Source organism: Mus caroli, unplaced genomic scaffold (assembly GCF_978045245.1).
Source record: "Mus caroli unplaced genomic scaffold, Mus_caroli_1 scaffold_6, whole genome shotgun sequence".
In the NCBI taxonomy this organism is placed as follows: Eukaryota; Metazoa; Chordata; class Mammalia; order Rodentia; family Muridae; genus Mus; species Mus caroli.
In genome coordinates this window covers 4473690-4497890 of record NW_028227261.1, presented here as the reverse complement: position 1 = coordinate 4497890, position 24201 = coordinate 4473690, and the positions used below count along the sequence as shown (strand labels likewise).

General features: G+C 44.1%; 1 protein-coding gene across 9 annotated transcripts in view; it reads right to left on the bottom strand.

Moving 5' to 3' along the window:
- Camta1 (calmodulin binding transcription activator 1) overlaps positions 1-24201 on the bottom strand; it is an 814691-nt gene that overhangs the window by 759699 nt on the left and 30791 nt on the right. For 8 of the 9 annotated variants that reach the window (XM_085838559.1, XM_085838558.1, XM_029476775.2 and 5 more), the window contains exon 3: positions 22198-22316. In XM_085838559.1, coding sequence (XP_085694685.1) covers positions 22198-22316 — 119 coding nt within the window. Of the gene's footprint in view, positions 1-22197; positions 22317-22455; positions 22598-24201 lie in introns of all 9 variants that reach the window. The other variant, XM_029476776.2, reaches the window with a different exon arrangement.

Sequence of the window (24201 nt, the reverse complement as noted above, 5' to 3'; positions counted from 1 at the left end):
AATTAACCAAACATTGTGGCCTCCCTTCCCCCCAGCCTGGAACCTGCCTGCTCAAGGGTGGAGCTACCGGCTCATTCGTCCTGCCACGCCCACTGCTGGAACCTGCCTCTGCTGCCTGGAGTCACACACGTGTTTGTCCTGCTACTGGACCCTGAGTTACTTGGCGGGAAATTGGGTTCCCTCCCCCTTCCTTTATAAACTGAGTGTCTGGAAATATTAAATTGAGTCTTGATCAGAGTCTTGTCTTGACTCCATTGTTTCTTCCGCCCCGTCTAGATTCCTCTCTTTGCAGGGAACTGCCATTCTCAGTGAACCGTTCGTGTTGTGGACCGCGGGCGGGCCGCAACAATTCTTTTTGATTATTTACTCACAAATTTACTTATTTGTTTATTTTTGCAATTCTAAAGATCAAGCCTAAGCCTTATACATGCTAGACAAGGTTCCACACATGAGCTACATCACCAACCCAACACCATTTACTGCAGTGTGTTCTTTCTCTGCTGCACTGCAGGACACCCGTGTGATCAGTCCAGTTTCTGTGGAGGTGTGTGGATCTCTTTAGAGATCACTTTGTCCAGTGGACTACTGTTCTCCTTACTAGGTCATATTTTCACTAGTTTATAGCAAGTCTTGCTATTCTGAAGCATAAGTCTATATACTTTGTTCTTCATAAGCTCAGCCTACCCTTTTCTATCTCCACACACATTTTAACATCCATTTGTCAATTTCAACCACTCCATTGTCCCCCGAAAAGTCTGATGGCATTGCCTGATACTATGTCAAATGCATAGAGTTTGCAAACAGTCAACATCTTTAAAAAGTGCATTTTCTAGTTAATAAATACGGTACATCCTGCTGTTTGCTTCTCTGGCATGGATTGTACTGCTTCAAATTTTCTTCTAAATAATATGCTTTTCTACTATGGCAAATAGCCGGCGTTACTACACTTTCTGTTGGTTATCTGTGTAGAACTACAGTTGTAACTGGAACTAATTAGTAATAATTACTTATTACTAGTGTTATAAAGATAGTGGTATATATTCAAACAGACATGCTCCTTCTATTTCAATTTCTAAACTCTTCTCTTCTGGTTCTGAACTCAGGGAAACATCAGTAACACATAAACAGATGTGCATGCTGCCGATGAGTAACGTGTGCCCTCACCAGGCTGGAGAGGACAGTGCCACTCTCACCAGTAACCTGGCACTGCTGGACAGCTTCTCTCAGGTAGCTCTGTATGTGTTCACACTATCACAATTGTGGGATTTACTCTATTAGAGTAGTGATCTAGACCAATCAATTTTTTGAATAATGAATCTGTCTCTTAGTAAATCTGATATTTTAACTTTAGTGTCTTGAATTTTTCAAGTTCAAATTAATGTTCTTTATGCACCTGAGAACAATATACAGCCAATGCCTGTGAGGAGCAACATATTTATTCATGTTCCACTGAGCTGCATTTTTAGCATTTGTTCTTTTCAATGCACCACTTCCCGGTTCCACTGTATCTAATCTGCTGATAAACCCATTCACTGAGACCTAGTTAGTCACAAACCTTCGTTATCTAACTCAGAACCTCTGCATCCTTACAGACTCAGTCACTACCCAGTAACAGACTTCCATTTATCTATAAAGGTTCTCATTTGTCCCCTCTTTTAAACCATGGTTTTGCTGAGCAGAACTGTCCCATGGCAGTTTACCTGCTCTGTAACAATTTGAACCTCCATTCCACTGTCTTCTGACCACCCGCCTCTGTAAAGTTTTCTACAAGTCCACCAGGAACAAGGACCCAAGCACTTGGCCTTCCACCAGCAAAACAAAACCCGCCCCATTCCCATTCTTTTGTTTAAACTCTGCAGGTTTCCCTTCTGGCATTTTATCAATTTTTTGGAAGCAAGAGGAAACAAGAACATCTTCAGGCCAGTGAAATGGCTCAGCAGGTTATCCTGCAAGCATCACAGCCTGAGGAGATCCCTGGAATCCATGAGGTAGAGGAAGTGAACCAACTTGCTAAAAGTGTCTCTCTAACCCCTGCCCACACGCACACACCAACTTGCTAAAAGTGTCTAACCACACACACACACAACTTGTTAAGAGTGTCTAACCACACACCACACACACACCAACTTGCTAAAAGTGTCTCTCTAACCACACACACACATAAACAATTCTCAATATTCAATGAGTCTTTCCTTTCTTTGCACTATGAGATAAAAAAGAAATAGTAACCCTCTTCCAAGTATGTACCAAAATCTTCTCTCCAGTTACATTTAAATTTTATGGACTTTTTATAGCACATAGAAAACCTAAATTTACATGTAGTCAAATTGATTTTTTTTGCTAGTCAAATTGATCAGCTTTTTCTTTCTGGTTCTAGCATCATGACTAGAATGGCCTTTAGCATGTCAGCAACATGTAAATATTGACTCATTTTCTCCTAGTATTTTTAGCACTCTAACTTTTACATTTAATTTTTAAGATTTATCTTGTCATAAGATATGAAACAATGACTTAATAGTTTTAAGGGATAAACCAACTGTTCTAAATTCAATTAAATAACTTTTCAGCCCTTCCTCAAGATAGTACTGATATCATACACAAAATTTAAAAATATATGTTCAGTATAAATGGATCCTGCAAGCCCAGCACCACCCATCAATCCTGCACACTCTCCCTGCTTCTCCAGCCTCCCTCGGTGGTAAGTAGGGACTTAGAGGCTGCTTTTGCTAACAGCACTATTTCTTGGCCTGGGCACAACCACAGGATAAAAGCAGGGCATCTATCTCTGCCTTTGCCTTGCTCTGGGTCAGAATGCTACTCAACTCTTCAGCAGACACACTGATCACTTGAGAAACGCTTGTCTAAAGATGGCAGTCATCCTCACCAAGGCTTGGTGCACAAAGGTATGAGAAAGGGTTTCTAAGGTTTGAAGAGATACAATGCTCAAAAACCAGCCGTGTAATCCTGTGGGGGGGGGGGTGTACAATCAGTTGAAATTCCCCCAACAGCAGTAACCCACGGGCCGAGCGGGCCAGAGTTTGATCACGACAGCCTGACTGAAAGCATGTTTCTCACTCCCACCTCCACAGCTTCCCTAGGTAAACCTCAAGATCTAGTGAGTCCCAAAAGACAAGGACGGCTGAGGATGCTCAACGCTCAATGTTCATTCCTCTGCTCTTTCTTGGTCTCAGCTGCTTCTGTTTGCTGTCAGCCCCTTCTGCCTACAACAGGAAAGATTCCATAACTCTGTGGTTCTCATCTTCAGCTTCCTCAGTAAGATCATTTTCTTCCCAACCCTTCAGCTACTCCATCCCAGTCTCCTTTCCTTTCTGACTCCAGTTCCTCTCCAGGACTTCTTTCTTTGCCCACTCACCCCACTCCTCTAAGAAAGCTCAACTAGTACTCTTGTCTTCCTTGGCTTTTCCCTGAACCTGCCACCTATAGATCCCAAGAGTGTGTGCTTCAGTGTCTGGCTTATGCTCCATGCTCCACTATAAACCATGAACTCGACATGCTGAACCTGTAATGTATTCTGTTCTTTGTGATTCCATCTCACTCCAGCCACGTGCTCAGTCTCCTCTCCTCCACCAGCAGAAACTCGGAATTAACTCACTAAGGCATAAAAAGTGTATTTTAGGCTGAAAATATAAATTCTGAAATCCTTTATCTTCTTATAAGCAAAGTCTCCCCCAAAGATCTCCAAATAATTCAACTGTCATTAACCCCATCCCCTGGAACAGCTCCAACTGTCTCAGGCAAGCAGACAACCAAGACAACACAAGCTACAGGCCCGCATATCTCCACTCCAAAGCCCTTCCTCTCTCAAACCTTGTGTGTTTTCCTGCAGATGCCTCCCCTTTACCTATTCTATCAATGTAGTGGGATGAATCAAAGTCTGGCTTTCCTATCACAGTTCTCTGTAAATGCCCTGAAATAAGCATGCACCACGTGTCCATGTGCACGTCAACCACTTTAGACCCTACTGGCACTGGTTCAAAGATCAGAGTCTTCTCTATGGCCACAGCCCAGAAACAGGACTAAATGAATTGCTAGAGTTTGGAGCCCTCACCCAAATTCCAGCTTTTTTCCACACCACTCTCTAGAACAGTGGTTCTCAACCTTCCTAGTGCTGGGACCCTTAATATAGTTCCTTCTGCTGTGTTGACCCCCAAAATAAAATTATTTTCATTACTACTTCACAACTACAATTATGCTACTTTTATGAATCACAATGCAAATATCTGATACACAGATTTGTGGACCCTGTGAAAGGGGCCATGACACATAGGTTGAAAACCAGTGCTTTAGACTATCTACAGTAACTGTGCAAGATGAAGACCTAATCGGTCACTGATTGAAATCTTACCTCAGTGTGAAATGTAGAGCCAATCCACCAGCACACAGTGCTCAGGGCCTGCTCTTCTCCCACTCACTACTTGTACATGTGGTAATGTCCTGTTTGCTCGCTAATCCTGCCTGCCTGGTAAACTCCTAATGCCTTCCAAATGTACTCCAGTATTCTGTGTCCACACAGTGTCTCCTACTCACCTGATACATGCAATCTCCTGACACTCTTAGCACATCATGATGCAACTGAGCTCCACAGCCCTAGAAGACAGAAGCGCCTCTTTTATGTCCTAGGGATTGCCTCAGATCGAGGATTTCTAGTGATAGAATGTCTCCTTTCCAAACTTGGTTCCGATTCCTCCGAATTACTCTCTTCGGTGGCCATAGGAGACAGGCTTAGAGTCCAGTGTTGGAATACATCCTACCAAGGGGATGTGGCCAGAACGCTACCCTCAGTACCTGACTATTCTGAGTACTGGATCCTTGTCCTCCACCAGACCCTCTTGGGTATGCCTTTGCAAGAATCTCATAGGTTGGTTTAGTCAGAACCCCCAAACCAATAATGTTTCTTCTTGGTAACTTTCCTCCTGTACCCCTCCCTCCTTCCCCCTAGCTCCTTGCCCTGTGTGAGGGCAGACTTGGGCCCATTCTGCCCACTGCAAAACCTCACTGCTGTGCTACCTCAACAGTCTACCTTGCTGCTTGAACAAGTGTGCTGAGCGATTTCTTCTACAGAAGTACACAACAGGCACTCCAAACTACCACTGGAACAGACTACCAGATATGATGCTTAAGAACACATCCAAAGACTGCTCAATGGAAAAGCAGGAAAGTAACATTTGACTTAAACCACAGAATTAGAAGAATCTCATTATGCAAAAATAAAAAAAAAACCTAACCCTAAAGTGCAATATGCAATTCGACAGCAGCTTTATTATCATAAACTCAAAGTACGCAGAATTAGTCTCACTCAGCAGCAGCAACGGCACCTTTCTCTGTTGTGACCCAGAAGTATCAGAAATCTCCATCATTCCTCGTCATGTGACAGTGAGACCAAACACTGTTCATCTGAGGCTTCTACCTCTAACTGTGGCACGACTGCAGCCCTGGACACAGAAGCAACACAAGTAGTGGCTCCCTGTGCATGAAGAGTAGAAAAGAATGATTTCTGGCAAGTGCGGAGGATGAAAGTGTTCTAATTCCTCAGATTAGCAAAATGGATTTTTGATATAGGAGTTTGTTACGTACAAAATGTTTCAGTACAGAACGCACGGCCAGAGCGCAGTGACAAGCTCCTCCCACGGTACAAGTCCTACAACTTGGGTTCCTCTCATCAGGAGGCCTAACAAGCCCCAGCTCCTTCCTTCCTGCTCTCTACAGACTCTATATGTAAGAAGTAATTCCTAACCTCAAATCCAAATTACAGAAAAGAGCACCGAAATCATACACCTTTGAACCGTAGACAGCTAACAAGTAACACTGGCTAGACTCTACAAACTACCTGCCACCATACTGCCATCACCTGCCACCACAGGACACTATATGCTATCACACTAGAAACCACATACCACCACTGAACACAACCCATCACCACCCTGGACACTATCTGCCACCACTGGGCTGCATTTTTTGTCTTTTCTGTTTCCTGCAGTCCTATTTACAGAAGATAGGATGGTAATAAAACAAACATTGTAGACCCCCCCCCCACTCCACCTCTATCCAAGGAGCCTTCCTTCCCAAGCACATCCTCTGCCAGAGGCACGCACGGGTCTAACTTTTTCGATCCCCATGCTTTTCTTTCTGTATGTTTCACCTGTAGCCATTGTTTAAGGAGCAGCTTTACTGAGATGTTATTCACATACCTTAAAGTACACCCACTTAGGAGTATTCTTAGAATATTCACAAAGTTATGCAATCATCAGTATAGAAGCTAGCACAAAAGACTTGGGAAATCTAGGGCTCCCTTCTGTGGATTTGCACTAGACTTAAAAGACAACCACGGAGACAAGGCCCGAGACGCTAGAGGTGGTGACACCCAGAAATGGAGGAGACAGCCCATGACAACGAGGTAACAGGCCACCTACCTGTTCACTGACTCTTCCTTCACTACAAGCTTTTCTCCTCCATGGCCAGGCTTGCCAGCCAACAGCAGCTGGCCACCACCAGAGGCTTAGCAGCAGGCCTAAGGAAATGGTAGCTGACTTTCTCAACAGACTGTGGCTGCCGCCCATGCTAGCTAGCAGCTGTGTACGCTGCTCCCTTCCAGGCGCCTCAGGAGAAGGTGCGTGAACTTCCTGAGCCTGTCCCCCCTCCCCTAGCACTTGTTTCCAGTGTCTCCTGAGAGTCACCAGCTTATCCCTGTCATAAACAGTCCCTGGTTCTGCAGCATGCATGGTGGGCGCTGTCTGCCATACTCACATGAAAACCTTACAACTGACTCGGGCGGCTACATTCTATGAGACTCTTCTGTGTGCAGCTATGTTCTGCCATCTATTTTAAACCATATACCATTTTAATGGCCTAACTATTAAAATATTATATGCAAACTAAAAATCCTGTAAATCCAAAGCCTATCTGTGTTTATATAGATGTATCACACCAAGGCCCATAAAACAAAACACTACCAGCGGCCCAGAAGCTAGTCTACACCCTCCCCACTCTCCAAAGGTAACTACACCTCACACCTAATCCATACATTCATTTCACCTATTTTCAAACGTTTTTAACTTATGTACGGCATCACAATACTTCATTCTGAGTGCACTGCTTTCTTTGCATCAGCAACCATGCTTGTTAAGCACGTCATTCCCGGATGAAGCAGAAGTCCACTCACCTTGACTGCTTTGCAGTGCTGTATTACACAGGCACACTACAACCAAGTTTGTGTTGTATTGTTGGGTATTGGGGCTGCTTTCAGATTGTGAGAACTAGGAATACAGTTCCTGAAAAGGTTTCCTATGTGTTTTGGGGTACACACACACAAGCACACTTTTGTTAACAGCATATATATAAGCAACTGAACTACTAAGATGCAAGCTGTGTCTCTCTCAACTTTCCACAGTGGTTACATTAATGTAGATGCTGGCTGCTCCTTGCCAGTAGCTGATGCTGTCCTCTTCTGTCTGGCCATCTTTACATGCAAGTCTCCTGCTGTGGTTCCGCTCTGCACTTTCCAGCTGGCTCATGCCACTTAGCATCATCTGCTTTTACTGTCCGTCTGCGGTGCTGCCCAGTGTCCTGTCCACTTTCCTGTGTTATCTCTTCTCCTCACTGACTTACAGAAATTCCTAAATACTCTGACATAGGCCTGTGTTAGCCAATCTCACTCTGTGGCCTGACTTTTCATTCATTCAAAGAGGTCATTTAACAGAGAGAAGCACTGTTAATGCAATCCAATATATTCTAAGTTTTTACCTTATAATTGTGCTTTCTGTGTCTTGCTACCACTGTGCAGATCAGCACCAGTACAGTGAGCAGTGTGTTCTGTCTGTGTCACAGCTCTTAGCTCAAAACCACACTCAAGTGAGTGGAACTGTCTCGAAGCACAGGTCACCAAACAGTAGGAAAGGCTGCCAGCCCCAGAGACAAGTGTACTCCTCCAGTTCGGTATCACACACGAGGTTATGCACATCAATGTGAGAAGTGAGTTCTAAACACTGCTAGAAGGGTGTCTTATAGTGTCCACCCAAGCATGGGCATGATCAGGCACACACGATTTACCCGTCTACATAACATACACACATCTACCCACGAACCTAAAGTTTTTACCCACCTTTCAAAAATTATGACATTAAACAGGCAAGGTAGCTTAGCAGGTAAAATCCTTGTCACACACAGAAAGCTGACAACCTGAATTTGATACACAGGACTCACAGAAAGGTAGGAGAGAATCAGCTCCACAAAGCTGTCCTCTGTCCTTCACTTGTCCACTGTGGACTATGTACTGCTGCCCTAAATGCATATGCACATAGTAAGTAAATTTTTTAAAAGCCAGTGACAAAAAAACTAACTACATGTTCTTTATGACCACCTATGAAACTGTCCAGACCACCAAGGGCACATACTTCTAAGAAGCCACCGGTATCTACAGACATCATCTAACAGAGGAGTGTGTGCCACTGAAGGGGTATGATGCAATCAGTAACTGTGCCTATGCTAAAGAAGAGGGCTGGACACAGGGTCAGTGCTCAGACTGCTAAGTTTTTATTGTACAGGCTTATACAGAGAGCAAGACTGAAGGGGTTTACACACATTCTCTAGTCATCAAACACATCAGGTGAACACCCAAGATATACCACCAGGCTTACAGAGCTGAGGATTAGATGAACCCACACGTGTCCCCCTGCCACACCAAGATGATCCTCACTGAAAAGGAATAAATTGTTTCTGAACCAGAAGAGAAGCTTGCACCAAAAGATTCCCAAAAAGAAACTCAGGAATTGACTCACTGCCAATCTTTATGGCATGGAAAGACATTCAGCTTAAAAGAAATACAAGTAAACATGAAAGAGAACAAAGGGGCAGATGGGGGAGGGATAAGGGAAGGGAGGGGAGGGGAGGGGAAGAGGGAAGCAAGGAAAAGAGGCAGAAGGGCTGAGGGGAGACAAAGGATGGAGGAAGGAAAGGGGACAAGAGAGAGGAAGGGAGGAACAGGGAGGAGGCACACACAACCTCTCGGGGCTCGGAGCTGCGCAGCTGGAGAAGTGAGGGTGGTGCTGGGTGACTGATGATGGAGGGGAGGACAGATGGCAATGGCAAGAAACACTGGTCAGCATCAGCAGGAAGCCACAATAATGAGATAAAGGAGTCAGACAGCAAGCAGGCTAGACAGCCAGGCACCTAGGAGGGCAAACCCCATGCCTTGTCTCCTGGGATAGTCTTGGAAGAACCTACCTCCTTTGGGAAGGTTCCAACTGGAACACAAGCACCACAGGATACATACCCTTGATTCGCCATATCACACCCCAGTGACTAGCATCCCATAAAACCTGCTGAAACCTTCCTGAGACGATGAAAGAAAAACTGAGGCATTTATCAGAGAAGTGAGGGGGATAGCAAAGGACGGAGCTTTGCAGAGTGTGATGCACTCAACAGCACCAAGCTGCGCCCAGGCCACACACAGCTGCTCTAGGCTCCAAGAGGAGACGACTCTGGTCTCAAAGGCGAGGCAAGTACACGTGAAATCACTAAGCGTGTGATGTGGGCAAGCAGAAGAGGTAGGACACTGTGCTTCACACTCAGTCAGGCTTCATGCTGCTGTCTCTACCAACTGCTTCATGGTTTCTCTCAAGAGACTCAGAAGCCGTGCTTCTCACCGTCAGAGCTCCCTGTGTCTTTCCTTTGCACCTCATGCACCTCATGCTCATTCACACAGGACTCCATCAAAGATCGCCACGGTGGCCTCACACCCAGCCTTCCTCACTCCTCATTCCACTCCACCCTGCCTATGGGTCATCGCTCTGCTGACACCAGGTCCCAAGGTCACCAAGAGTCTATTTAACTCAACTTCTTGTAACCTTTCTCTTTCTCTACGGCCTGTACAACGGGATAACGCCACTCAGACAGCTACATCTGACCCACATCCTGTACACATGCTACATGGTAAAACCAATCGAGCAGCAGGGGAAATTGAGGTTGGCAATAAACTGGTCTTACAACAGAGAGAGTCCCCTGGACTATCCAAGTGAGCACAGGATTCTCAAACTGGGAATGTGGGCTTGCCATGCTACACTCATCCACCACAGCCCCAGCACTATAAGGAGGAAGACGAGGAGGAAAAGGAAGAAGAGGAGGAGGATGAAATGGTGTTGAAAGTAACAGGAGGAGGGAAGCAGCAGAAGTCTGACAGAGAAAGAAGCATGACTACAGAAGAAAGCTGACTTTGGAGGTGGAAAAGGGGAGGCGAGGGACAGAGCTCAGGGGCAGAACACTTGCCAGACCCAGACAAGGCTTAGGGCTGAAGGGGGAGCTGGACAAGATTCATAGACTACAGAACGTGAACGGCCTCTAGAATGCTGCTGCAACAACAGAGCCTTAGGAAAGGTAGATGGCCCTTTCACACCTTGATTCTAGAGCAGTAAGTGTTATACAATGCCTGGCATGTTGTAAGCCACCTCAACTGTGACAATCTACTGCATCAGCAAACAAGAAACGGAGGTGTCTTTTGTTGGTGGTGGTTTTGGGTGTTTTAAGACAGGGTCTCACTGTCTCCCTTGTTGGTAGAGACTACTATGTAGACCAGGCTACTCTCAAACTCAGAGACATCTGCCTGCCTCGGCCTTTCCTTCCGAGAACTGGAATTAAAGGTAAACACAAAGCTTGGTTCTTAGGCTCCCCTCATTTCTTTCCTTTGAGGCAGGGTCTCTCTACATAGCCTCTGCTAACATGCAGAGGTGAGTTCCTCCTAAGAACTGCTGGTACCTAGGGTGGGGCGCACTTGGCTCCTCTCCTCTCCAAGTTTTCCAAGGATAACTCTTTTGGTTTCTACTGTGGCTTTAGTGAGCCAGGGGGTCTAACCCAGGGTAAGTCAGAGCAGCCCTGACACAGCAGCTCAGCACCACACTGAGCTCCTTACTCGTTTGCTCAATGAGGGTTCCAAGGTGCTCAGCACGGCACTAAGTGCTCAGGCTCCATCCATGAGCAGAGAATGCCTGGGTCCACCTAGACCCAGCACAAGTAGGATCCAGAACTCAAGGTTGTAAGCTGGGGCTGGGAAGAGGTTAGTACTTAAGATAACTGGCTGTTCTTGCTCAGCACCTAATTTGTCTCCTATAACCCACAGGGTAGCTCACAACCATCTATAGCTCCAGAGCCAGAGGATGTGATGGTCTCTTCACACACAATGCATATCAGGCAAAACATTCGTGACATAAAATAAAAGTGAATCTTTCTTTAAAGATGCAAGCAGTATAATATATTAGATAATGGCAGGTGCTAATTCCAAACACTTAAGTATCACTATCCTCATTTATGAAATAAAAACACACAGCAGGTTTTCTGGCTTGCTTGAAGAATGGATTATTAAAAACTTACTGGAAATTATCCTTATATAAAAAGTTTGGTTAATAACAACTAAAGCACATAACAGAAACGATTCTTAAATAAGTGTATCAAGAAGCCTACATTTTGTTCAAAAGTTCAAAGATGAAATTGTAACACTCACATTAACAAGAAACCTGTGACAGCTTCAGGCTGTCAGGGAGCATGGAGATAGACGGTCCCTCTCTTCCACTCTAGCTTCACCCCAGCTCATCTAATGGACACTTCCTCAGGAACGGGAAGCAGGTGGCATTTTCCTGTTCTACTTTTTCTTAACTTTGATGAAGACAGGTGTATGTGTGTGCCTTCTCTCCCATGTGTTCTGTCTGAAGAAGTCCCTTGCAGCTTTCTGAATGAGAACCCCACCTGGCAACAGAACAAGCTTCCCTCTGGGGCAGCTTCAGGCGATGGTCTGCCCTCTGCCACAGAATACAAGATGAGAGGCTCTCTCCACCCTTGGCCTTGTCCTTCTGTCTGCACTAAGGTCTCCTTCAGAGGGATACAAGATAAAGTCCCCTCTCTTAGCAGTCTCAGCTAGCTCCAGGCACGCCCACTTCCCTTCTTCTCTTCCCTCAGGCATTTCAGGTGGCCGTCCTCACCTCACCTGTTCAGACTGTCTTTCACATGGAAACGTTTTTCTTCACAAACTCCTTTGGAGTTACAATCAAATGAAAGCAGAGCTAAATGAACTTGGCCTCCCTTGGAGGACTGCACAGACCTTGGTCAACCTAAAGGCTGATGTCCTCCCAGTTTCTTTTTCTCCTCAAATACAAATTGTAGGCACCTTAAATTTTCCCTTTATTTCAATTCTACATCCATGGTGAGATTAACAGAAACCCATCCAAGTATGGACCTTTGACAATGCCCTTCCTTCTAGAGAAAACTGTCCCAAGCTCATCTCGCTCCGATCCACCACAGCCCACACAGGGGTTCTGCTGTTTGTTTCCCTTTTCTCAAGATGAGGTCTTGAGCATCTCCGGCCTCAAACTCTCCCTTGCTAAAGATGACCTTGAACTTCTGAATCTTCTGTGTAAAAGTCATCACACCCAGATTATGTGGTGCTGGGGATCAAACCCAGGGCCTTGTTTGTGTAGGGTAAACACTCTTAACAACTGAGCTTCAAGCAGCCCCATCTGTGGTCTCAGAGCAGAAGGGCCTTGTGTGTCGGTCGGGAAGTTACACTTTAGGTGCTCTCGGCAGACCTCAGCCGGCTCATAATTAGGCAGCATCTGGTAGGTTGGTGGCAGGTAGCTGGATCAGAAGGTAAGTTATGATATTTGACTTCAGAGTTCTGCTGCCTTCAGCCACGTAGGCCAGAGAGAAGACTACCTCCATGTTCCCTCCTCAGAAGAACGTGCCTTCACACTCCTGCCCCCATCACTCTTACTTTAAAAGACCTTCCTATATACAACACTCCAAGTTTTAAAAACTGCATTTAGTATCATCTATATACTTACTAAAATAAGAAACAGACTCTAGCAAGCTTCATCACATTTCCTGTATCCTAAGTTCCCCAAAATAAACCTAAGTGGGGTGTAAACAGCAAACCTGGGTTTCCAGTCAAGGCACACTAGTTAGAACACACCTGTACATTGAGCACCGTCTCCTGAATACATGCTAGATCCAATACATGTGTCCAATCCACAGGACACAGGAGCAGACATTCCAAACAGAGCAGTAGATCCCAGACTCAGGCCATGCAGCTGAGAATGCCAACTTCTCCAGGCAGTTCCCCTCTCCACCTCAGCCCACTGCCTACAGGTTTCAGTTTCTCAAACCATGGAAATCACCGCTATCAAAGTCCCTCGGCTACTGAAAAGGGTGGAGTGTTCTATTCCAACTACACCTGTATGCTCTTCAGCTTCTCCAAACCAGATTTGTACCCTAATGTTCCTTAATATCTGGAAACAACCCAGTAACTGATGACCGGGATTAAAAGACAATCTCATTTCCAATGCTAACCAGGCACAAAAGCTTAACAATAAGACCAAGAACTCATGACCTTGAAGAAGCTGGTATTAACTCCTACGTGTGCTGACCGCAGTGAGCCCAGAGGCGGTGGGGGTGATGAAAACATTCTGGAAATTGAAGCAGTAGTGACTGCACAACTTTGTCACTATAGTAAAAGTCACTAAACTGCACACTTGAGAAACAAAAATGAGGGGTGATTAGCAGTAAAAGTCACAACTACAATGCCACAGCAGAGCGTTGTCTCGCTTCCCCAACTGCCCCACACTCCGAACACTGAAAGCAATAGTAACTTCTCCAGAGCGATCTTCAAAGGTCAATGAACACTATCACCTCCAGCTGGAGGAGGCTGGGCAGACCAGTGTCTTACGTAACACACCTGATCAAGCACAGAGCCAAGAGCAGAGTGCCGTGTGCACCAGTTCTGCAACTGCACTGGGCTGCTCAGCTCAGACTCTGTGAAACCATTACCAGGGGTCTATGAGTCTGAAATGTTTCACATCTTAATTTATCATCTGAAACAGTAACACCAATTACAAACATATTCTAACACAAAAATTCATTGTTCAAGTTTGTGGTTTGTGATTATATTTGCCTTGGCACCCAAGAGTGTCATTTAAATTCTTGTTGGGCTAATGAGAAAAATCACAGAAGTGAATTTAAAACTAAATGATGTATTTGTACCAGGGTCTAAGATTTACAGCAATGCTGTGCAAAAGCCAGTTTCTCAATGAGGAAGGGAGGTAGAAAAACTGTCTAGCACAGAACAGTACCACATGCCAAGTTCCAAAGAACTGAGAATGGCCCAGTCTCTAAGATGCTCAAGCCCAGGAGAGAGTCTTGATTTAGCAAGGCATCATCCCTCCCATCCACCAGCACCATTCAAATCCACTTGGTTGGTTCTGAAGTTTCTGTGAGTGTCATATACCTGAAACTATATTAATAGTAAAAATTACAATTAAAATGCAACTGCAAAGCTGAGGTCCAAAACTTAAAGAATTTAGTTTTATCTATCCTATTCATCCCAGATGAGCACTTACTGAGCAGTAGCTACTGGCCAGATGTTCTTCTAGGTACCACACCCTGAAGTAAGTAGCTAAACCTAAGTTGGGAGGCTGACAGCAATGACTGCCCTGTAGCGGGGACCCTCAGCATCCACTCAGACTCTGTAAGCGCTGCCCTCTGCCTCTCTTGCCAGTCCTCAAAGTCAAACCCCCGAAAGGAGCAGTAAGTTTTCCTTGCCTGTTCTCCTCATCAGTGGGAGCTGACTCTGCTGGCATTGTGATGGATCCTGTCTATCTGTGCCTCTGCAGACTTGACAGAGGCTGCTCTCATCAGCCTGCTGGGAACTGTGTAGCCCACTTGTCACAGGCCTGACCTGACAGGATCAGCTGCTGTCCCTCACAGCCTGGCTCTGCTCTTGCTGCTCACACCCACATTTCATGCTTCTGTTTAACCAGAGCAGCCTGCCCAGATTCAGAAACCACCACTACCTCTTGTCACAAAGCTACCCAAGACAACACCTCCTTCAAGGCTAACTGACTTCCCAGGTCCTCAAAGCCAACACATCTCCATGGCCTTCCTGACTAGAACACTGTGTTCCAGCTGAGCTCACATTCAGGAAGCTTCCAGAGTCCTAAATGAATCCCCAAACTGTGGTTCCAAACTTCAGAGCTAACATTATATAATAGACCAGCAAAGCCAATCACTAAAAACTGCAGCCCAAAGCTGTAACTTTTTAAAAATATGCAAAGAAAAAATTAAAAATACAAAAGTACTGAAAACTATATGCCTACACACAAAAACGATTATGGAAATTTTAACAGAATAAAGCAGTTTGTATTTAAAAGTCTAAATGAAACATAGTAATTCCCATGGTCTTACAGTCCTTTTTGAAAGAAAACAAAACAAACAAAACCTAAATATAGAAAGCCAGGAAAGATGCTCACAACTTAAAAGGGTCTTCTCCTATGAGAACATGAGATGCGCACTCAGGTTTCCTCTGGCTGTTGGCAGCTTGGAATATATCATCAGTAGCTGTGCTGCTTGCTTCTATCACAAATTTAAAACACACACACACACACACATTTAAAGCACTAAAAATGCACCTTAGGAACTGGAGCGCTGGCTCAGTGGTTTAAATAGCATTAACTAACTGTTCTGGCAGAGAACTTGGGTTGGATTCCCAGCACCACATGGTGGGTCTCAAATATACCTAAGCCCAGTTCCAGAGGACCCACCCCCTCTTCTGGCCTTCAAAGGGACCAGGGACATACATAATACACATACATATATAAATGTAGGCAAAACACTCATACATAAATCTTTTTTAAAAATGCATCTTTTACAGAAAATCTTGATGCTGCCTACATCATGTGATGCCACTTTAAGAACTGAGTCAGAAAAAAAGAGGAATTTTTTGCTTACTCCAGAAAGCTTTGTACTAGAAGAATAGAATATTAATAAGTTCAAAAACAGGAGCACCATCATGTGACTTGGAACACTTTACTACAAAAATCTGTTGGTGCCAATGGCCCATGTCTGAAGGAATGTCATCTGAGACCTAGCTCTAAGAAAGCAACAGTTAATCCCAGCACTTGGGAGGCAGAGGCAGGCAGAGGCAGGTGAGTTCCAGGACAGCCAGGGCTACACAGAGAAACCCTGTCTCAAAAAACCAAAAAAAGAAAGAAAGAAAGAAAGAAAGAAAGAAAGAAAGAAAGAAAGAAAGAAAGAAAGAAAGAAAGCAAGCAAGCAACAGTTAAGTTTTAAATCAAAAAGGTGATAACTAAACAAAAGCAATGCCATACTGGACAACACAACAGAGCAGTGACACCTGTAATTATGAAGGAGTCATCTGCCATCAGAAGATTGCATTGGCATAATTATTTCTGGCTCTAGGCTTTAAAAATATTAACTCAGAATGCAGAAATCCTATAATAGTCGTTCATCAAATACCAACTACCACACACTGGGTTCCAGGGCAGTGCACACTCCAGCAGGGTAAGTTGGGGCATGCCTGTCATCCCAAACTCTGAGTAGGCTGAGACAGGGGCATCCTAAGTTAAGCCAGCCTGGGCTACAAAGTAGCCCCCATCTAAGTAAGTAAGAAATCCATTGTGGCCTTTGCAACTTCCTGGAATATGAGCCAGGCCTGCCACCAAGTGACACATAAGTATAGCTTCTACTTTCCATGTCCCCTCTTCATTATCTGGAGTCTGTAACTACCCATCATGAAGAGGTACAGTGACCATGTGGTAACACACGCCTGTAATTTAGGAGGCTGAGGCAAGAGGATGGACAAACATATGGAGCCATCCCCGACTACAGAGCCAAGTACCAAGTCAAACAAGACTACACAACATGAGTGTTTCAAAACAAAAACAAAATTGTTTTTTAAGGAGCCAATGAGATGGCTCAGTAGGTAAAGGCACTACTTGCCTGTGGCAACCTGACCTAAGAGTCTAGGATCCTAGGACCTACATGGTGGAAGCAGAGAACCACTTCCTTAATCATCTATACATACATGCACACATACTGTCAAATAATAAAGACGGACGAACAGACAGACAGACAGAAAGTAAGTAAGTTAGCTAGTTGGTTTTTAAGTATTTTTTTTTTCTGAGACAGGGTCTCTCTGTACAGCCCTGGCTGTCCTAGAACTCACTTTGTAGACCAGGCTGGCCTCGAACTCAGAAATCCGCCTGCCTCTGCCTCCCAAGTGCTGGGATTAAAGGCATGTGCCACCACCGCCTGGCTAAGAATATTTTAAAAAGAAAGGTCTGAGGAGATGGTCTGCCCACAAAATGCTTGATGAGGCTGAGTTCAGCCCATCAGCGCACATGTAGAAAGCTGGGTCCACAGCGTACAGCTGCAATCCTAACACCAGAAAGGAAGAGACAGAAGGACGCCTGGAGCCTGACAGCCAGTTAGCCTAGCTCCACGTTTAGGGAGAGACACTGTCTCAAAGAGTAATGTGGAAAGAAACTGAGGAAGATAGTAGACAGGTATCTGGCCTCCACATACATATGCATGTGTGTGTACTCAGATACATACATGTGTATATACACACAAACATGTAATATGCATATACATCACACACTAAAGCAAAACTATTTCCCTAAGAAATGAATGGTACTAAAATAAAATCATTTTGCAAGATATAATATACTTAAAAGAAGAAATGATTTTTTTAAAGTCAATGTCTACACAACAAAAAGATGACAAGTCACTGAGTAACTGCTAGGTCCTGAGACTCCAACTGGAAAAGGTCATCACCTGTAATTCCTGCACATGGGACACAGTGGCCGGATAGAGTTCCAGATGCAGAATTCAAAACCATCCTTAAAAACCTGAGATCCTACCTCAAAAAAAAAAGAGTGGGGAGAAAACTAAAGAGGGAATGAAGAGGAATAATAATAATAACAATAACAACAACAACAAAATAATAATAATAATATAGTCATTCTTCAGGACAGAGCAGGAAAAAAAAGAGTTTAAGTTCCAACTCCTACCAGGGTGGCACTCCCCAGCCACTTAGTTCCCAGCTCAAGGACTCTAAGAATTTCCCTATGTCACACTTCATGAAGAGGAACCCATGGTGCCTAGCCTATAATCAATCACCAATAAACCCTGGCTTTCATGATTACTGATGTAGTCACCACCAGTGCTTCCTGCGTGGGCCTCAAACCTCAGGAGCTATACCTAACCAAGAAAGCAAATATTTGAAGTTGACTTACATCTAGACAAAACATGTCATTTCTTCTCAGTTGCAAATAACTTTTAAGAAGGAAAGGAAACTATACAGCCCAATGGGCTAGGAAAAGAAGAAATAAGCTAGGTGTGGTGGCACACATATTCAATCCCAGCACTCAGGAGGCAGAGGCAGGCAAATCTCTTGAGTTTGAGACAAGCCTGGGCTACAGAGTGAGTTCCAGAACAGCCAGAGCTACACTAAGATATCCTGTGTCCGGGGGGTAGGGGGAGAGATAAAGTTAAATAAAAGTAGTTAAACTAAGCCAAAAATCACCTCCTCATTTCCTCACTGCCTTCTCCTTGGTAATGTGCAGCTTCATGGAACAGTGGATAGGAACTCACTCTACTAAGCCTCCACTTACTCACTCACTGTCCTTCTCAAAACTACACTGGAGAAGAGGCTTGCTGCCCACGCTGATGCCATTTAGTTTGAGGTCTTACAATGAAAGCAAAGACAAGCAATAGGCTACATTTCAGTGGTACTGCACAGGGCCTGGCACGTACAAGTTCTGGGGTTATCTTCCCAACATTGTAAAGACAGAACAAAGTTCTTTGCAAAAATGACCAACTCCAGAAAGAAAGCTCAGTGGGCTGGAGAGATGGACCAGTCAGTACTTACAACACACCCAGTTAAACGGCTCTGCAGTACCAGGAGCCTGCTACATGCCTATCAGCCTGAATTCAATCCTAAAACCCTCATAGTAAAAGAAGACACTGATTCCCAAAAGCTGTCCTCTGATTTCTGTATGGGCATTGTGGCATGTACACACACACACACAGGTGTACACACACTAAACAAATGAAATTAAAAAAAAAAAACAAAAACTAAAAAAAAAGCTAGGCTTGATCAAGGGATGCTTAAAATCTCTGTGCCAGGGGCTCAATAACCACCAACCTACTCTACCTGACAAACTTCAGGCCAGTAAGGAACCCTGTCTCAAAACCAGGATGATAACTGAACAACCCTACCTAGGCTGATCTCTATCTCCACAAACATGGGGTAAGGGTGCACATATATGCACACATTACACACACAAGAAATGAAGTTTAAGAAATTAAACTCAGAAACAATCTCTATAGAACAAGAGTGCTGCCTTGACTAAATTACCCAGCCCTTTTCTACCTACACTGCCTCACCTCTGAAAGGAAATACCGTCCCCCTTACATTCTAAGATTTAGAAATAATTTGGGCTCAATCACTAGCAAAGAGCAGGTTCTTGGTAAACAACACCTCCTTAGTGGAGACAGCCTTAACTCTCTCTGTAGCCAGCACATACAGTATGAAAGTGGGTTTCTCAAACCACAAATGTTTAAAAGCTAGTATGAATAAAGGAATTTCTCAAAAGTCAAGTGAGTCACACATTATCCCCCAGAGTCCAACTGTGGGGAGGGTGTGGGGTAGAAGAACATGGTGGCTGGGTACACAGGCTACAGAGTGAGACACTCAGCTGCTCTCAGGCCACACCCCTTTCTAGCATGAGCCCCTTTTTCCAGGAAGGGGGTCTAGGGAAAAGCAGTCTTTGTACAAAAAGCTTCTCAACAAGCCAACTATTTCCCACAGCTCTCAGCCATCACGGCCATCTAACCCACTCTAGAAAGAAAACGGGATCTTAGCACTCACACCACAAGCCAGTGCAGAGACCTCATGGGCGAGGTAGACAACAGGATTCCCCTCACCTGGGAACACAAAGCCCCAGTGAGAGGTCCGTCCATCCAACCGGTTTGCCTTCAGGTTTTGGGATCACCATGAAGACCACAGAAGGAAGAACTCAAGAAATGCCCAGACAGCCAAACCAAGGAAGTGGTACCTCCATGACTACTGACCAATTCCTCCTCTCTGCAGTCCAAGCCAGGTTCTTAACACAACAGAGACAGGGTGTGTGGGGCTGTCACCACAGGCACCCTAGAATTAAATGTTCCCATCTAAGCCTTCCACCTTCCCTCTGCAGTCCTCTAGTTCTTCCATAGCCAAGAAATAAAGAGGAAAACAGAGAGGAGAAAGAGAGAGACAGAGAGAGAGATACACAGAGAGAGAAAGACAGAGCATGCACATGAGTGAATAAACTGCAAGTATGAATAAAGGAATTTTTAAACCAGATTTTTCCTCAGAGCCTCGGTGTTGAGCTGACCAATCACTGTAAAAAATGATGGCTAGAGAGGTCTCCTGCCAGCTGCCCATTACCCTCAGCAACATGTTCCCCTCTGGGCTTGATGCTGCACACACCTGCACAAAACAGTCTACCTTTTCTCTTCTAGACCTGCAGTTTTATACTTCAGTTGTCTGAAAGAGGGTCAACAGCAGCAGCCCACAGTACTGGAGACAACATACTCATTTATCACATCCTCTCTCAACACTGCTGGACATGGTGGCTCATGCCTGTGATAGCAACAGTTGGAAGGCTAAGGCAGGAGGACCAAGCTGGAACAACATATCATGACCTAGTCTTGTATGCACATGCATAAAGTCCTTGATTGATGTTTTATAACACAGCTAATATGTTAGAAAGTGGAGCATGTAAGTAATTTAGACTTAGAAGCAAATAAATATGTGAAAGAATTTGCCTAAAAGTTCCATAAAAGTTTAAAGCATTGATGTAAATGTATCTGCCAGCTAAGTTTCAGACTCAGCCACAGTCACTTCTGAGGCTTCTGAGCACACTGTCAGGTAGTCTGTAACATCAACCATCACTAGCCCACACGCACAGTGCCTATTCCTATGGAATGTAACTGGAGAGCAGGCTTAATTTTGTATGTTTTGTGACAAGTATAAACCTGGGCTAAAGCATAAAAATGTGGTATCAAATCTGTGTCTCAGGGGGCATCAAGAAGCAGTAAGTTTCTGTGAATACCTAACATAGGAGAGAATTCCTGCAAAGCTTCAAAAATCTACAGTACTGTTGACAGTCCATGACTAAGATGAAATTTTTGCATATCTACTTTTTTTCCCCCAGGTCTAAAATATATGAAATCCTTAGTAAGTAAAGCATGCTAGTTAGAGGAGTCTAAGCTAATGCTGTCCATGGTGAAGCTGCTCCCCCTGGAGAGCAAAGACCTCCATGCAAGTAAGGGCAGCACATACCTCCAAGAACTACTCCTTGAGACAAAGCAGGAAGCTGAAGGTTCTGGTACTTAAAACTGTAGTTTGTGCAAGTAGAGAGATTCATCCCCACAGCCTCCCACCACTCCCAACAGAGTCCAGGTGAAGCTCAAGAGACATCACTGTTCCCTCTTGCATCCATCAGCAGGGAGGAGGGAGCTGCACTGTATGCTAACTTACAAGGAAGCAGTGAACCAAGCATACATTTATGCAGTAGCCAGTCGTGCGAATTAAAGGAATGCAGTTTACAAACTGATAAACACACACCCAGTTCTCACCACTACAGTAAACAAAGTCGCCTTACATTGAAATGGCTAATACCCAATTTCTATCACCACTAATGGCTATTAACCCACCTTAAATACTTAGATTTCATACTAAAACTTTAGAGAGCAAAACAATGCACTACTAATATTAAGATCCCCAAATTACAATTAATCAAAGAGGAAAGTCTGCCCAAGACAAACTTTCTTTCCATCTACTCCAAACCTACTCTTTATCTGGGTATCAAGTATGTGGTCTACAATCCAGCCTGCAGTGCTAATAAATTCCTATTAGTAAGGCAAAGCAGTCAGTATTTGAAGCAAACTCTCTTTCATCACCAAAGGCCTGATAAGCTCATCCCCAACTCTACAGACTTGGAATTTCCAGTGCACTGTTCTCTGTCTCACACTGGGACGGTAGAACCCATGCTGCCCTGAGATAGAGGGAAATAATCCACCAAATGCAAGATGCTAAGGGCAAGAAAACACAACCGACCCTCATGCTGTGTTAGTGGAGTCACATTCACACTGTACTACCAGTGCAAGCCAAGCACACCAGACTGGCCAAGACACAAGCTAATTTGTGCCAACTCAAGATTAGGAATTGTTTTCATTGACAGGTTCTTTGTTCCATCTGTTGAATTTAAAGCTAGCATAAAGTACTTCTAAGTAAAACATTGTAACGAGTCCAACCATAAGATAATATACTCTTAAAAATTGAAATGTATCTACCTCATTAGTGTTCCAGCGGTGCCTCTCTTTGGGTAAACTTGAACATTTCGGCAGACATTCAAGCAGCTTTTTCGGTAAAAAGATTTTTACATGACTACTATTGCTGTTCCCATGATCATCTATAAAGAAGAAAACAATAAATTCAGAGAAAGAAAGAGAACGCCTCCTTTTAAGTACACTGACAAGGGCAGAAGCAGCAGCTCTATTGTGGGGCTTAAACCAAGAGCACAGAGAGCCTCACTCCTCTAAGCTCCTCACCTACACTCTCGGACGGACAGCAGCCAGCCCCTGCCTGTGAGCATTAGAAACAGACTGAGCTTTGCCCATCCCAAGCAGGCAGATGGGAAGTGCCCAGCAGCACCCAGCTCCAGAAGCTACGTCAAAGACTCTTCCAGGGTTTCTTTAAAAAAAAAAAACTCAGAATTACAAAATGACTTAACCTCATAAAATCTAGAAACTGTGTGTTAACCGAGTTTAAAGTTTCATGGTTTTGAAGTTCAAAGAAATATAATTACATGTGACTTTTATTCATAAACTAAATGTTCCTCCATCCCCTAGAATACAAATCAGATTTACCCTTTGTAAAGGAAATCACAAACTCTCCTGAAGAAGTTAAGCCTGTAGAGTTGACTAACAGGTAACATGGAAGCTCCTCTGATCACTTTAAGTTGATTTCCATGTACACATCTGCAGAAGTCATGCAGTTCATCAAATGTAGCTCCTGCTAAGTGAGCCTGCGAATTCACTACATTAGACAACACAGCAGGGCTGACTTCCTGATGCTTCCTTCCCAGGTCCTTTCTTTATAGAGTATTTACCTCCATCATTCATTTACACATTGCTTACTTTTCTACTCCTGTAAAGCAATCTCTTCCTAATCCATTCCCTGCCTCTACACTCACTGCCAGTTGTGGTAAATTCCAGTCAGTTTCAAATTACCCACTCCAATTTTTTATGCTAACTGAAATCTCCAGTCTCTACCTAAGGGGCCGTACACTGAGTCCTGGGGACTGCTTATTACAATGTTAACTCAAGCTGCTCCAGTCCTGGGCTCATCAGCACTCTGACATCAGTAAGAACACCCACCCGGAGTCTGTAGCCCATACCCATGCAGGTTCTGCCTCCCTGTGTGTGACCTTAGGTGAGTTACTTAGTATCTCTAGTTTTCCCACATCATGAATGAGAGATCATTTAATTCTCCCTCCAGTACAAATTTCTATAAAATTTAGGGCCCTTCAGCATCAGCTCGCCTTACAAGTCAGCAGCCTCACGGTCTCCAGCTGCCATGTGATGACATGAACAGTGATATACAGAGATGTATCTGTCCAGTTATCTCTGAGCTTCTATTTAAAACTGTCTTTTGAGGGGTAAATAAAACAACAAAACTTTTCTAAGGTCACAATATTTTTTCCCAAACATTTCTCATCTGATTAGCATGTTTCTTCTTCTCATGGATAAGGCCAAAAGAAATAAATATTGAGATCAAGATTAGTCTGAGAAAATGTACCACACCACACAGAATGTTTTATAGGAATTAACTTGAGAGTCTTAGCCTACTAATTCTTTTTTGGTCCATGAAATACACAGTCAATTGAACTGTAACACAACAATGTGTCTGTAGCAGTGAAAAACTTAGGAAACTGTTCTTAGGAAACCTAAGACTAATTCAAAATTAAGAAAGATTAAATTTTAAAATATTGCTTAAAACAGAAAGGAAATCGACTTATAGAAAGATGGTAGGACATTCCTACTAAGTGCTAACTATAAAACCTTTGTAGTCTCATGTGTCCACGCATGTTCCCAACACTTCATCAGGGAGGCCATCAGACTTAAAGCACATGAGGAAGAATCACAGGAGCCCTGCTCTCTACCCCAATGTGGGTTCAGTCTCTCTTTAAAAAAGTAAAACAAAACTGTGAAGCACACAGTTTTGAACACAGAGGTGAAATCATGAAATCTATATTCTAGTCAATAGCCATAGGGCATGTTTATGTAAACAGTACT